General features: G+C 47.1%; 1 protein-coding gene and 1 long non-coding RNA gene across 5 annotated transcripts in view; one reads left to right on the top strand and one right to left on the bottom strand.

Moving 5' to 3' along the window:
* Positions 1–15,997, top strand: part of SGK1 (serum/glucocorticoid regulated kinase 1) — a 112,203-nt gene extending 96,206 nt beyond the window's left edge. Inside the window, exons 1-12 of one of the 4 annotated variants that reach the window (XM_058735352.1) lie at positions 7,585–7,758; positions 10,609–10,684; positions 11,139–11,214; positions 11,574–11,678; positions 11,784–11,867; positions 11,981–12,112; positions 12,378–12,490; positions 12,836–12,959; positions 13,403–13,498; positions 13,964–14,119; positions 14,225–14,314; positions 14,738–15,997. In XM_058735352.1, the coding sequence (XP_058591335.1) occupies positions 7,725–7,758; positions 10,609–10,684; positions 11,139–11,214; positions 11,574–11,678; positions 11,784–11,867; positions 11,981–12,112; positions 12,378–12,490; positions 12,836–12,959; positions 13,403–13,498; positions 13,964–14,119; positions 14,225–14,314; positions 14,738–14,905 (1,254 nt within the window). In that variant the 5' untranslated portion in view covers positions 7,585–7,724 and the 3' untranslated portion in view covers positions 14,906–15,997. Of the gene's footprint in view, positions 1–7,584; positions 7,759–7,807; positions 9,560–10,311; positions 10,467–10,608; positions 10,685–11,138; positions 11,215–11,573; positions 11,679–11,783; positions 11,868–11,980; positions 12,113–12,377; positions 12,491–12,835; positions 12,960–13,402; positions 13,499–13,963; positions 14,120–14,224; positions 14,315–14,737 lie in introns of those variants that run through there. The other 3 variants (XM_058735350.1, XM_058735351.1, XM_058735349.1) reach the window with 3 other exon arrangements.
* Positions 1,879–7,456, bottom strand: LOC131514883 (uncharacterized). The gene is made up of 3 exons (XR_009263313.1): positions 7,013–7,456; positions 5,864–5,918; positions 1,879–1,976 (listed from the first exon to the last, which is right to left on the bottom strand). It is a non-coding gene; the product is annotated as an uncharacterized LOC131514883 (long non-coding RNA).
* Positions 15,998–16,807: the final 810 nt, after the last annotated feature.

Here is a 16,807-nt window from a genome sequence, read left to right as displayed (position 1 = left end):
GAATTGAGTAGCATAATATGTAATATATAATAAAATACCTAAATTCAAGGGTTTTCTTTTTTGTTTGGTTTGATTTTGTCTTGCTTTTTATAGTGAGGTGTGAAGGGATTGCTAAGAAAACGTACCCTTGATTATGAGATGAAGGGAGGAAAACCATAATTTATTGAGAAACAATTATGTACCCAGCAATATATAAGGGGTATATTATTAAGTCGTTTCATTTATTAAGCACTTCCTTTAGGCCACACACTCTTCCGGGCACCAGGGATACTATGAAGAATAAAACAAATATCATCCCTGTCTTACAGAGGCTACTTTCTGGTGCAAGGAGATAATGAACCCAAGAAAAATGTCAGATAATAAAACTAATATGCAGATCATTGAAATAGGGTGAGTGGCAAAGGATTGCCAGCTGGGTGGTTTAGGTCCATTGTGTAAATGATGTTTACTCTAAGATCCGAATGGCAAGAAGGATCCAGCCATGTGAGCACCAGGAGGAAATCATCCCAGGTGGAGAGCGTGGCATAGACAAAGTCCCAAAGGCAGACACAAGACTGGCTTTGTAATAGGAACAGAGCCAAGATGGCGTCAGCCTGGAGAACAAAAGAGAGTGGGAAGAGGGAGATGGAGAAGGGCCTGATTAAAGAATGGTAGGTAGGCAAGAAACATCAATCTCACTCATGTGGTCTAATCTTCAAAGAACTCAACAGTCCAGAGAGACACTTGAGATATAAATAACTAAGCCACAAAATCCTTGACTAAAGGCTACCATGAGGGGCAGAAGGGAAGGGCTCCAAAGGAGTAGCCGGGCACTATTATAGGAGGTGGTTCTGGGCATCCAGAAGTTCCTTTCAGATTTATCTTTTCCCAGATATCACAGCACCGCACAATATTACAGCTACAAGAGGGCTTCCAGCTCATCCCTCACTCGAAAAAGTGGGTATTCTAAATGGTTACACCTGCCCAAGCCTGTCTCTTAATGGCATAGCTGGGTCTTAGAAAAAGTAGAAATATCTGTAAGCTTATCTTTGCTTTTGGGAAGCTATTCAATTCAGCTAAAGAAATGTGGACCATGCCCTCCTTGAGTGTGGCAATGCTGTCCACCTTGGATATCTTTGTTAGATCCAGGACTCAGCACACTGCCTGGCACAAAAGCAGTGCCCCATAGAGGTCTGAAGGACTAAACATAACAGGCCACACACAGGCCTTTGGAGTTTTCTCTTCTTTCCCTGAGGACAGGTGGAACGACCCAGGGAAAGCATCTTCTGTGTTGACTAGCCTTGTAGGACCTGCTTTCAATGACGCCACCCTCTCAATAGGCCCAAACATACATTCTATTGTTTTCTATCCACCCTGAGCAACTAAAAACTCCTCTGGGTTAGCTTTTGGCTTACTCTCTGCTCTTTCGATTTAAACTTTAGCCTTTGTTTGATAAACAAGTGTTTATTTGGTTATCAGGGCATCTAGTTCCTTGATCCAAGCCATTCTGGAGCATTGTCCATGGGGAGACCAAGAGAGGAGGGAGAAGTCTGAAGAACTAAATGGATCATCTTTTCAGGCCCTTGGTGGAATTGCCATCACATGGGCCTGTCCTTGGCCCAGCAGATTAAGTGGCTCGTATTCTTCATGTGCTTTAAGCACAGTACATAACCATAGTTGTCGTGATTTGTGGGAGCCATTTGAGTTGTATGATATGTTCTGTTTCTAGTTGTGACATGTGTAGGGTAGGGGTAAGGAACACAGATGTGTCCTGTTTTCCATGTGAGATTCCAACTTCCTAATTCTCTATTTCAATTATTTATTTATTTATTTATTTTTTTGCAATTTACATCAAGTTTTAGTATCCCCATTATACAGATTTTCAAGGTTAAGAGAATACCTTGTCTAAGGCGTCACAGGTAATGAGCCTCAGCTGTAGTGGATTAACGTGGACCACAGGGAGCCCCACCTTCAGCATGTTACTGACACTTCAGAGCCTGTTGAGGAAGGTGACATAAATGTTTATGCAGCTTACATTCAGGGTTGAAATCAAAAGGAAGTTCACTTGGGGCGCCTGGGTGGCTCAGTCTGTTAAATGTCCGACTTGGGCTGAGATCATGGCCTCACGGTTCGAGCCCTGCGTGGGGCTCCGAGCTGGGATCCTGCTTTGGATTCTCTCTCTCTCTCTCTCTCTCTCTCTCTCAAAAATAAACATTAAAAAAAAAGTTAAAAGAAAAAGAAGCTCACTAAACTGCTTTACATTAAAATTATGCCAATCAACCTTCCGCCAACCATCCTGCTCCTGGTTTTCCCATGTTGGTTACTGTTACATTAATGTTGTTTTGTTACTGCAATTTGTAGGCAAGTTTCACTGGAAACAATCCTTGATGGGGGGAGTTTCTGTTGTTTCTTCCTAGATTAATTATAGGGTCAGAAATGGGAGAGATTTGGGGAGACATTGATACTGAGCAAATTGAAGCTTTCAGGTTTCACTTAAGTTTGGCAAAAGATGTCTGGCAGAAATCCAGTCTCCTTATTTGTTCTTGGCATTTATAGAGGAGGAGGGTGAAAGATTGCCCATTATCCGGTCTTCATGTAGGTCGCAACCTTAATATGTGTGCCCCAAGAAGGATTCAGCCTGCAAGGAAATTTCAAGCCCTGTGCTGCCTGAATGCCAGGCTGGGCTGTGAGATTTGAGAGGGAGAGTAAGTGCAGGTGTGGAGTCCCCATGGATAGAGCCAAGGAAGGAGGTCTGAAGGTCAAAGCTCTCTGGCTTTCCTTGCCTCAATATCTGGCATTTTATCATTACATTTATCATTTCTTAATTCTGTGGTTGAAAATTATTTTTTTAATGTTTATTTATTTTGAGAAAGAGAGAGAGAGAGAATGAGAGCGAGTGGGGGAGGGGTAGAGAGAAAGGGTGAGAGGGAATTCCAAGTAGTTTCCATGCTGTCAGCACAGAGTCCAATGCGGGACTTGATCTCACGAACCGTGAGATCATGATCTGAGCTGAGATCAAGAGCCAGACAACCAGGGTAACCTGAGTTACCCAGGTGCTCTGATAGTTGTTCTTCTTTTTTTTTTTTTTTAAATTTTTTTAAAGTTTATTTATTTTTGAGAGAGAGAGACAGACAGTGGGCAGGGGAAGGGCAGAGACAGAGGGAAAGAGAGAATCCCAGGCAGGCTCCGCACTGTCAGCACGGAGCCCACTATGGGACTCTAACTCACAAACCATGACATCGTGACCCGAGCCAAATCCTGGCGTCAGAAGCTTGCCAACTGAGCCACCCAGGCAGCCTGCGCCCCAATAGTCATTTTTTATTTTTATTTATTGCTCATTCGATCATACTATAGCAGACATTTACAGCATCCCAAAGATGGGGATACGGTGAGTTTTCAGCCTGTCATAGACCCTTTGGCTAGATTGTCATTCCTACCGTGTCAAGAGCGACCACCGGCTTCCTTTCTTTGATTTGTCTCCTGACTGAAGTAAAAAATTCACTACAAAACCATGCCCCCCATCCTCCCACCAACTTTATTGTTAGGCAGATGGGTCTAGAACATTGGAGTCATTTACTGTCTCTGAAAGATTGCCAATCCCCGTGTTAGATTACACCTATGCTTGTCTAATTGTTCATACATCTTCCAACTACATAAATCTCCCATTCCAGTCTCCAATGCTCCCTTACATGTTTGTACATGCAAATTTGTTCATTTTTAATGAGCTAGGGGTACTTAAAAAAAAGCAAGTATCCTTTGAAGGATTAAGAGTTGAGTTATGAATCATGTGTTGGTTTGAATGAACTTTCCAAAACACATCGGAATATGTCTCTCTAAAAGCCTTGGTGGAATAATTTTCCTTGTGGCTTTGAATCCCTTCTCAGTCTGGCTCAATCTACCTTCGTGGGGAACTTCCCACCCGGCCCTCCCCATATGAGCTCATCTTCATCACTGTACCTCCTGCGTCTAGCGGTGTCTGAAGCAGAGTTCTAGAAGAATCTTTGATCAGGACCAAGGAGCTCCAGCTGTATCTAGAGCTATACTAGACACAAAGATACCTATGCAGGCTAATGCATGGCAGTCCTTTAAATGAATGCATTTTTAAGACATTATTAATTCTGTGTATATCAGGGTTGGAGAGGGGGGAGGCAGAGAAAGGGAGAGACAGATTTGTGCCTCTGGAATCTTTATCTCCCTTGAAAGTGCTATTTTTCCACTGCAGCAGCAACAGCAGCTGTCCACACTGTGCTTGTGTGTAAGGTCTGAATATGGACCATATTTCCACAGCGTTCCAGAGGTGCTAAATAGCACCTGAGAGTTAGTCACTCGTGCTATTTCTTCTGCCTAGCATGACTTTCCTCTCTTGTTCCCAGCTGAATCTTCCAGGATCAGCCCAAACATGATTTCTTTGTGGCGACTTCCCTCGACATGCACATGGGTGCTGCTGCTCCCCGGTAGAACAGTCCTCTCTCCGCTCTCCTGTGGTAGACTGTCCCAACCTCTGTTTTAACACTTATCATGGGGTAACACTCCTCCTGGTGCCTCATCATTCACACATATGCTCCCCACCGAAAATGACAGCTTCTATGCATCAGATAACTGGATTACTCGTATGTGTGTCCCTTGATCTTAACATTTATACTTACTTAATAAATCCTTATTAAATGCTTGCATGTACAAATGGAAGGTTGGGGGAAGAAGGGAGCAAGGGAGGCAGGGAGGGAAGGAGGGCGAAAGCCAGGGAGCTGGAGAAGGAGAATCAGGTCAATACCTCCTGCGGGCGATTAGCTGAGAGCAGGGCTTTGAGGCAGTTGGCATTAGGGGGAAGGAGGGCAGAAGGCAATATTCCAGGGTTTTCAGGACCACAGCGTGTGCCAGTGCTGTGTGTGGGAAGTGGAGAGGCCCAGCAGTTCACTCCAGTGAGAGAGAGAAGGGTTATAGGAAGGAGATACATTTGGTTGCAAAAGCAAGTTTTGATACTTCACAAGTTTGCCTATCTCTGGCTCAACTCCGAAGGAAAGCAACCAAAATTGCTTAATCCTTAATAACTTAAAAGTGCTGTTAGAGAAAACAACCTAAAGCCTCCCTACTAGACAGCTACGTGTATATTAGTTAGCGAAACCCTATTTCAAGGTTCTTAGAGTGTGTAGTCTTGTTTATTCAAAACCACTGTCTTGGGGCGCCTGGGTGGCTCAGTCGGTTAAGCGTCCGACTTCGGCTCAGGTCATGATCTCGTGGTGCATGAGTTCGAGCCCCGCGTCGGGCTCTGTGCTGACGGCTCAGAGCCTGGAGCCTGTTTCACATTCTGTGTCTCCCTCTCTCTCTGACCCTCCCCCGTTCATGTTCTCTCTCTGTCTCAAAAATAAATAAACGTTAAAAAAAAATTAAAAAGGGGCGCCTGGGTGGCGCAGTCGGTTAAGCGGCCGACTTCAGCCAGGTCACGATCTCGCGGTCCGTGAGTTCGAGCCCCGCGTCGGGCTCTGTGCTGACAGCTCGGAGCCTGGAGCCTGTTTCCAATTCTGTGTCTCCCTCTCTCTGCCCCTCCCCCGTTCATGCTCTGTCTCTCTCTGTCCCAAAAATAAATAAAAAACGTTGAAAAAAAAAATTTAAAAAAAAAAAAAAAAAAAAAATTAAAAAAAAAAAACCAAACAAAACCGCTGTCTTGGAAAAGAACTAAGTCCTGCATAAATAAAGGATGTAGTTTTGTGGGTTTTAACAACACTGAACACTATTATTCTAAGTACTGTGTTCTTCTCTTAGTCATCTATTCGATCACATTCTCATCTTCTTTATGCATTTCACTTTTGACAATTATGAATACAGAACATAATAATCACTATAGAACCTGTGATCTATAGACATTTAACCACTACTAATTACTTACCTATAATAGCCATTATGAATAAACTCATTTTTTATCATTTTCTGTTTGACGAATACTGTAAAGAAAAAACAAAAGGCATGCGCTCGGTGACGATCTTTAGCAGAAACTGATTGACTTAGTTGCTCTCTGGTGTAATAATTATGGTTTTGGGTGTTTCCGTGTAATTACATTGGTGATGCTCCAGGAAAAGGATTCTATGAGGATCAATGAATAAATCAATACGTATGGGAGCCTAAACTGTGCAAAAGATTGTTCTAGAATATTTGGCACTTTGGACAATGCAAAACAATTGTATTGCCCTATTATCATAGAAGGTATTGTATCTAAGGAATGAAAAGACTGTACGTCTAGCGGAGACATTTAAGAAGTAGCCCAGGAGGGGCTATAACTAGGTCCTTGTAAAAATATTTTCAAAATATTTACTTCACTATGTAGAGAAATATCAGGAATTTCCTTCCTGAACCCTCAAATTAAATGAAAAGGGTCATATCTTAGCAAAGCCTTCAGGTTTTAGTATTTACAGCCCCTCATGAAGGAAAATTAAAGTAGAACTAAAATGATTTTTCTGAAGCATGAAAATACACATGCACTGGAAAATGATTTGTTTCAGTGCAAACTTTACATCTGGGTGAATCATTTCCATTTGAGTGTTTTGATTGCAGTTTCCCCACTATGAGGCGTAAATGAGATTACTGGCTTGGAGGAGTGGGAAGGTAATTAGCCTATCTCCTATCAAGCCTTCTATATTTTCTGTGACTGCACAAGGTGTTACAGAGAAACTCTCTGGAACTGATTAAACCTCAGGAGAAGTGGGGGGAAATCATGCACTCCAGAGCGGTTCTCGCAGAGAACGCGATCGCCCTCTAGGTTACATTTACAAGCTGAATTTGGTGACTCAACTCTGGCCACTTCGCCACCAGGGAGTAAGAGGAAAGGGGCCGGATTCCTCCCGGTAGGAAGACTACCGGGACCAAAGACAGAGGCTGGCGACGGGAAGGAAGAACAGACGAAGCGTTTGAATAGCGACCACAGGGCAACCCTAAAGCCAGTGCATAGTTAACAGGCGCGCGTCACGCACCGTTCCCTCGTCTACCTCCCCCCCCCCCTCCCCCCCACCGCATACCCCATCCACCCGCCGCTGTGTGTCACCTTCCTGTTCGGAAGTCTTCGTAGGTTGCTGGGACAGAACAGGGGGCGCCTGCTCCACCCTTCAGGTATCCGGTTGGAAGAAAAGCCAGTCTCAACAACTTGATTCTCTACGTTAAATGATAAGTTTAGCAGACCGTCCGTCTCCAAGCGCCGAACATTAGGGTAGGGGGAGGAAGGAGAACATCAGACGTCCTTTTTCTGTTCCAACCACAAATCATATGGTTGTGCCTCTTCTCTCTTCCACTTAGAGCCCTCTAACTTGAATTCCACGTTCTTCTTGGAATGCATGTGGCAGAGATTCTTTGAAAAAAAAAAAAAATGATCCCCGTGCATGTGTTTTGAATCTTTTTTTTTTTTTTCTGGACTGATTTGTGATGATCATCAGTCCAGTTACATTTCTTGTGTGTCTTGCTGGGGGTGTAATAAACTCAGGACGCTGATGACTGTAATTTTCTGAGTGATGTTGCAATGGAGAGAATAAACGGCCCAGTGTTGAACTTTGCAGCTTGCTCCCTTCCTGTATGTAAATTGCCTTTATATAAAGTGGGGTGCATAACAGAGCAGGACAGCTGCCTCTGACTCCTGCTCCCTATCATCTCAGCTTCCAGCCTTATCAGGCACAAAGCAGGGAGACTATTCCAACCATAACTGAGCTCTACCTTCAGCCTCCAGAAAGTAATCCCCAACGTTCACATCCTAGGCAACCTGAAGAATGAAAGAGGAAGCTATAAAATCCCCTTTGAAAGGTTGGTGTGATTTTATTGCTATAATTTGGAGGGAATGGAGAAAACGAAGACGCTTTAGAGGATCTGAGATTACTTGGCCTACAGAAGGCGTGGGGTGTGGAGTCGCAGGGGAGGGTCTCTGATAAAAGTTTACTCAACTCCGTGCTTTAAGAACAAACACGCAGAAATCTTGGTACAGGTCGGTGTCTCCGGACAATCTGTGCCAAATTTGCTGTCTTCAAGGGGGACGGAATGGTGTGGGAGCAGGCTAGTTGGAGTGGAACCCGACGCGGGGGGCACTGGCAGTAACAAAGTCATATTCTATGAAGGATCCATGGAAAAGGAAGCAGTAATGGGCCACTTAAACCGTGAATTGGAGTTTCCTAAACCTTGCTTTAGATTGGAGCATCAATTTCGGGCATCTCAGGCATTGAGAAGTGTTTTAAAGAGTGGGTCCCAGGCAAAATTTCCCAGCCAGTCTCTGGCAGAGAGAATGTGTGTTCCCTTCCCAGTTTGGGGCTGTTGCCACTGAGCAAACCAAGCAGCAGCTGAGGCTACAGGTCATATTAGGGCAAATGAGGTGCTTGTGCCTGCAAAACAAATCCCTGCCCGGGACGAAAGAAAAAAAAACGCTTCACAGGCTATTCTTGGTTTGACAGCTGGTATTTCGGAGTGTGTCAGACCCAGTATGTAACTCAAAAATGGCAGGGCCCTTGGCAGTGAGGGGTCACGGCAGGGCAGCCGCGGCCAGCACCAGCAAGTGCCAGGTACCCGGCCCTACAAACCTTAGTTCCCTACAGCCGCCTCCCGCTCCCGGCCCAGTCGCTGTGCTCTCGGCTTCCCCGCCAGCGCTGGCCCGCGTCCCCGCGCCGGCGGTCGGGCTGCAGCAGCGCCCAGGCATCTCCCAGCGGCGGGGTTACTGGAAGGCACCGCGCCGCTGCTCTGCAGGCCTTCCCCTCTCTCCACTGCTCTCTGGAGAGCGGACACCCGGCTAATCTTTCACGCGTCCACGAGTCCCCGTTTACCTGGGACTCGAGAGAAAGAGCAAGGTGGTTAAACTGTAAGAAGACTCCCGGGTCAGCGCTGAAATAAACCGGAGGAGGGGTAGGGAAGACGAGGACAGACTAAGGGTGTTTAAGACGATGTAATGCGACCTAGCGGAGTTTTCAGGTGGGAGAGCGGGACAGGGAATCCGGGAGTCGCCGATGCCCGGGGTCACGCCAGGTCGGCGCCTTGCGCGGAGCCACCGCTCCCCTAACGTGCCACTACCTCACGTGTTCATGGCGTGGCGGAGATTAAAGATGCAAGAAAAATTACATGCGGAACGGACAGAATGTTCTCAAAGATTAGAGGAGGAAAAAAAAGTGAAATGCAGATTGTACTTTTTTTTTTTCCCTTTAGTGCAGAGACGAATTTTATTTCCGCCCCCTCCCCTACACATTCCTAACCTCTCCCTCCCCCTTCCCTCTTTCTTTCCTTCCTTCCTCCGCTTCCAAGTTCTGGGATTTTGCAGCCTTGCTTGGCTTTGGCCAAAAGCACAAAAAAGGCGTTTTCGGAAGCGGCTCGGCCGTGCACAAGGGCCATTTGTTTGTTTTGGGTCTCGGGGCAGGAAATCTTGCCCGGCCTGAGTCACGGCGGCTCCTTCAAGGAAACGTCAGTGTTCTCCTGTCGCCCTAGCCCGCTGCGCGCCGGCCGCCGCTGCCCATGGGGGAGATGCAGGGCGCGCTGGCCAGGGCCCGGCTCGAGTCCCTGCTTCGGCCCCGCCACAAAAAGAGGGCCGAGGCGCAGAAACGCAGCGAGTCCTTCCTGCTGACCGGCCTGGGTAAGCGCCGCGGCCGCCACGCGGGGACCGTCCCGCTCCGCCGCTAGTCGCTCGGCTCGGGCGAGAGGGGCCGGGGGTGGGTGCTCGTCCTCAGGGTGGAGGGACCGAGGCCGGCCGAGGGGGCGGCGGGAGCGGGGGACGCGCCGGGCGTCCCGGCCCCACGGCGACCCCGCAGATCAGGGCGCGCGGGGCCGCCCTCGGCACAGAGACACCTCCGGCGGGTTGTGCGCGGCCGCCGGCCGGGGGCTGCTAGGCTGCCGGCGGGGGGGGGGGGGGGGGGGGGGGAACGGCCGGCTTCGGGACCCGGAGGGGATCGCCAGTGAGGGTGTGACAAACCAGAGCGGGCACAGAGCCACCGGCTCGCCGCGCGCCGGGCGGAAAGCGCCCCAGTGCCGCGACTCTGATTTCCCAGCCGGGTGGAATAAATGAGAAGGGTGGAAAATTACCCCGGGCTCTCCCTGCCCCCGCCCCCTCCGCCTGCGGTTTCCCTCTGTCCCGCGGGGTCGCTGAAAGAGGCAGATAACAGCCAGGCAGCCGGGCCTCCCGGTCAGTCCCCGCGCCCCCCGCCCCCGCCGGGAGGGCTTGCCCTCCCGCCCGGGACCGAACCGCTCGCCACCGCCAGCCACATGGCGGTCGGGTGGGCCGCGCGGGCGCCGGGGGCGGGGCCGGGGGCGGGGCTAGGGCGGGGCCGGGCGGCGCCGCTTCCTCATTGTGGCGTGAGCCCCGCCCCGCGGCGGCTCGGGGCTTATAAAGTCGGCGGCGCCGCGCGCGCCCAGTGTTGGCTGAGCTGGTGTCTCCTCTGTAACGTCTCGCTGTGCTCTCTCTGCGGAGATGACGGTGAAAACCGAGGCTGCTAGGGGCACCCTCACTTACTCCAGAATGAGGGGAATGGTAGCAATTCTCATCGGTGAGTGTAGGAATTATACGGGACTTCTAGGATGTGCGAAGTGGAAACTTTTTTAAGGTCACGCATCAAATAAATCAGTGTGTGTGGCGTCGGCCGTTGCGAAGCCATCTAGACGTTTATTTATTTCTCCTTCAATTCACAGCTTTCATGAAACAGAGGAGGATGGGCCTGAACGACTTTATTCAGAAGATTGCCAATAACTCCTACGCATGCAAACAGTAAGTTTGGGGGAGGACTGGGGGAAATAAAAAATAAGTAGCCTAGCTTGTTTATCAGCAGTGAAGACACACTCTCGTCGGGGTGTCGATCAGGAAGCCGAAGACTTCCCCGAGGGTGGGATCCCTTTTCTCTCTCCAATTCCAGTTTAGAACATTTTAAATATTAAAACTAATTTGCTGATTTGGCCTGGAAGAGAGAGCTGCAAGGTGAAAATGTTCCTGTTTGCCTAATTCACCCCGTTTCCATGAAAAACAGCCCTCATCGCTGTATTTGAAGTGGGCTTATTATTTTCTTTGGCTATTATTTTCTTTAACTGAGTCATTTATTTGGGTGGTTTTAAGTTTAAACACTCGGACCTGTCCGGGAAAAGTCGAGCCCGAACCTTAACTACTGGTGTCGGTGTGCCCCCTTGCGACGAGTCTAGGAGGTTCTCAGTTGTTCCTTTCTCTGCAGCCCTGAAGTTCAGTCCATTTTGAAAATCTCCCAACCTCAGGAGCCTGAGCTTATGAATGCCAACCCTTCTCCTCCAGTAAGTATTCTCTATTTGTGATGCTTCTGTGGAGGCACCTTGTAAATGAGTCAGTTAGTATTCCTACCGTGATGGATTAAAATAGCATTTTCTAGAAATTAGTCTCAAGGCAGGAATGCCTCAGTTAATGGCATAACAAGTGACATAAGCACTTAAGTATTGAGTCAGTGCAGTATTTTAAAAGGCATGTTGCATAAAATTTTTATCTGGTTACAACATTACTGTGTACCATTTGCACACTCCCATATGAAATATTACTGTGTACAGATGAAAAGTAGTTTTGATTGTGTTTAGGATGTATGGTGATTGTTGTCTTCCTTTGAGGCAAGGCTATTAAAAGAAAACGTTTTCTTTTCCAGCCAAGTCCCTCTCAGCAAATCAACCTTGGCCCGTCATCCAATCCTCATGCTAAACCATCTGACTTCCACTTCTTGAAAGTGATTGGCAAAGGCAGTTTTGGAAAGGTAATTTCAGATCTGAAGACCTCATTTTTGATAGTCTTTCATGCATTCGTCTGACATTCTCAGTGGATGCGGGCAGCAAAATGACTTTTTGAATTGAAATTTCAGGTTCTTCTAGCAAGACACAAAGCAGAAGAAGCATTCTATGCAGTCAAAGTTTTACAGAAGAAAGCGATTCTGAAAAAGAAGGAGGTATGAAATGTGATGGATTGCAGTTGGAGATAGACATTCACTGGGTGGTTTTACCTTAGAATTTTGGTACCACGTTGAAATTTGCCACTAAATCCTAATTGTCCTTTTTCTAGGAAAAGCATATTATGTCGGAACGGAATGTTCTACTGAAGAATGTAAAACACCCTTTCCTGGTGGGCCTTCACTTCTCTTTCCAGACCGCTGACAAATTGTACTTTGTCCTCGACTATATTAATGGTGGAGAGGTGAGCGGCGGGAATGGGAACTAACCTTTGGGTGTCTGTGCATCGCATTCTTGTTTCCAGTTTGAGAGGAGAGGTTTTAAATGACATTTAGGGGGGAAAAGTTACCAGAATTAGCATTTCCTTTAACCTGAGAGTTTCATATAGTTAAGAGACTATTTAGGGCCGCTTCCTGCAATTGTTCTCTTTAGCTATATATGTCAAGTCTAATGAAATGCATTGTTACCAAGCCTTGGCAACGCAGCTGACCTTGTCCCGTCTCCTGCAGTTGTTTTACCATCTTCAGAGGGAACGTTGCTTCCTGGAACCACGGGCTCGTTTCTACGCTGCTGAAATAGCCAGTGCCTTGGGTTACCTGCACTCTCTGAACATCGTTTACAGGTGAGCTGCAGAGCCGTCAAGGTTACCTTCCTGGGTACAAAGAAGACATAGCCCTAGCCTTTGACGGAGCCTTAAAATAATTTGTATTTACGTACAGCTTGGTCACCTAAAACCGGATACCCCAGCATGTGAGCCGCCTTGACTCCGTGCCACGAGGGAACCGGCCAGCTAGGATTGTGCCTAATCCAGAATAGATTAGCAGAACAAGGACTCCCTTTTTGTATTCACTGTACACCCTCAGTGAATTGAAAATGCTTCTAATACCCCAAGCTATTATTTTCCCAGAGGATTTCTTATGAAGTGAAATTAACTTACACAACTACTTTTTTTTTTTTTTACTTGCAGAGACTTAAAACCAGAGAATATTTTGCTGGATTCACAGGGACACATTGTCCTTACTGACTTTGGGCTCTGCAAGGAGAACATCGAACACAATGGCACAACATCCACCTTCTGTGGCACGCCCGAGGTAAGAGCGCTCTTGATTTGGGGACTGGTCTGTGCCCCTCCTTCCAGGGGGAGGCAAGTGCAATAATACTTAAACTCCCAGAAGAGTAGATCATTCTCAGAGATTTCTCAGTCCCGTTCAGCGCAAGTAAAACACATTTGCTGTTTGATGCAGCATGGGAAATCCCAAGGCCTCATGTTGCTTTCATTAAGACAAGCTGTTTGCAAAAACCATGGCCTAAAAGGTTTTCAGTTCCCAAGTAGGATAATCTGCTGGGTGCCCAACAGCTTCCTAAACATCAGTACAGCTAACTGGCCCGTCAGCCTCTTTACCAGGAAGTAACGTAAAGGCATGTGTCCTGCGGGTGGACCCAGGGTCTCTTGGCCCTCTCAAAGTGCATGCCTGGTCTTGGGATTCCTGGTTTCGCGGACTCCTGAACACTGTTGTCCTGCTTTGTGTTTCAGTATCTTGCACCTGAGGTGCTTCATAAGCAGCCTTACGACAGGACCGTGGACTGGTGGTGCCTGGGGGCCGTCTTATACGAGATGCTGTATGGCCTGGTGAGTAGCACGTTGAGAGTCATGGACTATGGCCCTGGCTTGATAATGTTCCCCAGAACGTAGTCCTCTTGAAACCCAGACTTATCTGGGCACACAAGTCCCATCTGGTCATTGTGTCTTGCCCTTTATGAATAACCTTATCAGATGCTGGTAAGAGAAGCCAAATGGTTATTTTATAGGTGTTTTAGAGCAAGCTCTTAGTGAATTTTTTTTTTTTTTTTTTTTTTTTTGGTAAACTCGCATTTTCCAGATATGACCACACTTAACCTGCGTGAGGAAAAATGTGGCTTATTAATGTCTCCTCTCTGATGAGGACTGCGAAACAGACAGTGAAAAATCCAGGGCAGAGAAACCCCATTAAGCGAAGGGCTTTGTCGAATCTAGCGTACCACACTGCATTTCTCTCTTGGTAATGTCTGCTGTACCAGACCCCCGATTAAGCGCCGATTTCCCCTGTTCTTTCAGCCTCCTTTTTATAGCCGAAACACAGCTGAGATGTACGACAACATTCTGAACAAGCCCCTCCAGCTGAAGCCCAACATTACCAATTCTGCCAGACACCTTCTGGAGGGCCTCCTGCAGAAGGACAGGACCAAGAGGCTGGGCGCCCAGGACGACTTTGTGAGTGCCTTCTCCCTGTTATGGGCGGGCTGCGAAGCGCCCTAGACCTCACTGCCCTTCTCGAATTCTACCTGTCTAACTTAACCTCCTGTTTCTTCTCGACAGATGGAGATTAAGAATCACGTCTTCTTCTCCCTAATTAACTGGGACGATCTCATTAATAAGAAGATTACTCCCCCTTTTAACCCAAATGTGGTGAGTGTCTCTTTCTGCCAAGTATAGGAGGGCCCAAAGGGCATTTCTTTAAGTCAGAGGCTGTGGTGGTGGAGGGGAGGGCCCTCAAGGAACAACTTGGCGGGTCCTTCATTCACAAACCACAACCTTCCCTAGGTGAAAAGTGGAATTTTTGTCCCAGCCAAGCTAACATCACTTCTCACCACAGCTCCCAATTCAAGTACCAAAAGCTAAAAAGCGAGCACCCTCCGCCTTATTTAAACTTTGTGTGGCCCTTGGCTTCTGTGCTTGAAACGGATGGCTGTTACGGGAGTTTCCATAGAGTGCCCTGAAGAGTCGAGCTCCGGGATTTAAAGCCCAAATGAGGATTTCCCTGCCCGGTACCCACCGTGAATTCTTGACGCTGAGTGTTTTGTTTTGTTTTGTTTTGTTTTCCTGCCACAGAGTGGACCTAGTGACCTGAGGCACTTTGATCCCGAATTTACCGAAGAGCCGGTCCCCAGCTCCATTGGCAGGTCCCCTGACAGCATCCTGCTCACAGCCAGCGTCAAGGAAGCGGCCGAGGCCTTCCTAGGCTTTTCCTACGCACCCCCTGTGGACTCTTTCCTCTGAACGGTCCCAGGGTTGGTCGTGAAGGATTCGTGTGTGTGTGTGTGTGTGTGTGTGTGTGTGTGTGTGTGTTAAGTGTTCTAGTTAGCCTTCTGGCGGGGCCGCCAGCTGACAGGACGTCTTAAAAGAGAATTTGCACATCTCTGGAAGCTTGCACGTCTTGGCAATCTCATTGCACACTGTTCGCCGGAAGCTTTTCGAAGAGCACATCCTCCTCTCAGTGAGCTCATGAGGTTTTCATTTTTATTCTTCCTTCCAACATGGTGCTATCTCTGCAGTGAGCATTTGCGTGCCGCCGTAGACAGAGGCAGTGGTCTTATTAGGACGATGCAGCTCTAAGGAGGGGTTTCTGAGGGTCTGTCTGGGCCGTGATGTCGAATCTGATGAAATGTGCCTTTTCTGATGAGATCGTGTTAGCTCCAAAGCTTTTCCTGTTGCAGAGTGTTTCAGTTCTTTTTTTTTTTTTTCCCCCTCCCTTTGTGGATTTACTGTGTGAACAGTGGTATGCTTGATCACAGATGGATTTCGTTATAAGCATCAATGTGACACTTGCAGGATACTACAATGTGGGACATTGTTTGTTTCTTCCATATTTGGAAGATAAATTTATGTGTAGACCGTTTTTTTCTTCTGTAAGATACAGCTAATAACTAAAATTTATTGAAAATGGTCTTGCAATGACTTGTATCCAGATGCTTAAAGAAAGCATTGCTGCTACAAATATTTCTATTTTTAGAAAGGGTTTTTATGGACCAATGCCCCAGTTGTCGGTCAAAGCCTGGTATTTTCATTGTTTAAAATGTCACCTGTAAAATGGGCATTATTTATGTTCCTCCTTTTTTTTTTTTTTTTTTTTGCATTCCTGATAACTGTATGTATTGTATAAAGACAGTCGACAGTCTGTACATTGGGTTATAACACTAGTATATTTAAACTTACAGGCTTATTTGTAATGTAAACCACCATTTTAATGTACTGTAATTAACATGGTTATAATATGTACAATTCTTCCCCCCCTCCCCACCACACAACTTTTTTTGTGTGCGATAAACCAACTTTGGTTTGCAATAAAACCTTGAAAAATATTTACATAAATTGTGTCACGTGTGTTATTTCTGTATATCTTGGTTGCGGGGGGGGAGGGTAAGCAATAATGGGTCCATTTAAAATTTTAAAACCTGGGAAATGTTCCTGTAACTTCCAGCTCGGTGGTTTGCTTCCAAGAGCGTCAGGTTCAGACTCCAGGGGGCTACAGAGTGGTCTTACGATGTCAGTCGTTCATAAACCCATCCAAATAAATCCTTTTCCATAGACGAATGCATTTCACAAGGAAACCACAAAGCAATGTTCCCTGTATTTATTGCCTACCCTACGAAGTTGGCTGTTGGTCCTGACATTTGGTTTGCCTGGCAGGTAATTCTTTCAACAAATAATCTGGGCCAGGCGCTGCTCTGAATGCTGGGGATATAGCAGTGGGCAAAGCAGACGAATCTCTGCCCTTACAGAGCCTAATAGGAAAGACGCTTTTTCAATAAAGCAGTTTGTTGAAATGGAAGTCAAGATAATAGTCTGCAAGTAGAATGCCACTCAAGAGGGTGAGGATGTCTGTCCTGAACGACTATGTCCCCAAGAAGCTGAGCTGGCCGAAGCTGAGAGCACCAAGAGCTGAATGGAGTACCGTGCCAGCTCAGAGAAGGACCCCCAAGGAGCCAGTCCCTGGCACAGGCCAGAAGCCTCTTAAGCCTGTGTGTACCCGGCAGTGCACGGGCCCAGCTGACTCTGGGTCTGGGGTGTAGACCCCCATGCTCTGGGTCTGGGGTGTAGAGGCCACTCCTAAGGCTCATACCGCTGGAATATCTACTGTAGAAGAGGGAAAGATATGAAGATACTAAGAGATCATCCCAA

The sequence above is a fragment of the Neofelis nebulosa genome, chromosome 6 (assembly GCF_028018385.1).
Source record: "Neofelis nebulosa isolate mNeoNeb1 chromosome 6, mNeoNeb1.pri, whole genome shotgun sequence".
NCBI lineage: Eukaryota > Metazoa > Chordata > Mammalia > Carnivora > Felidae > Neofelis > Neofelis nebulosa.
The sequence above is the reverse complement of the archived record's forward strand: the minus strand, read 5'-3'. Positions and strand labels throughout refer to the sequence as shown.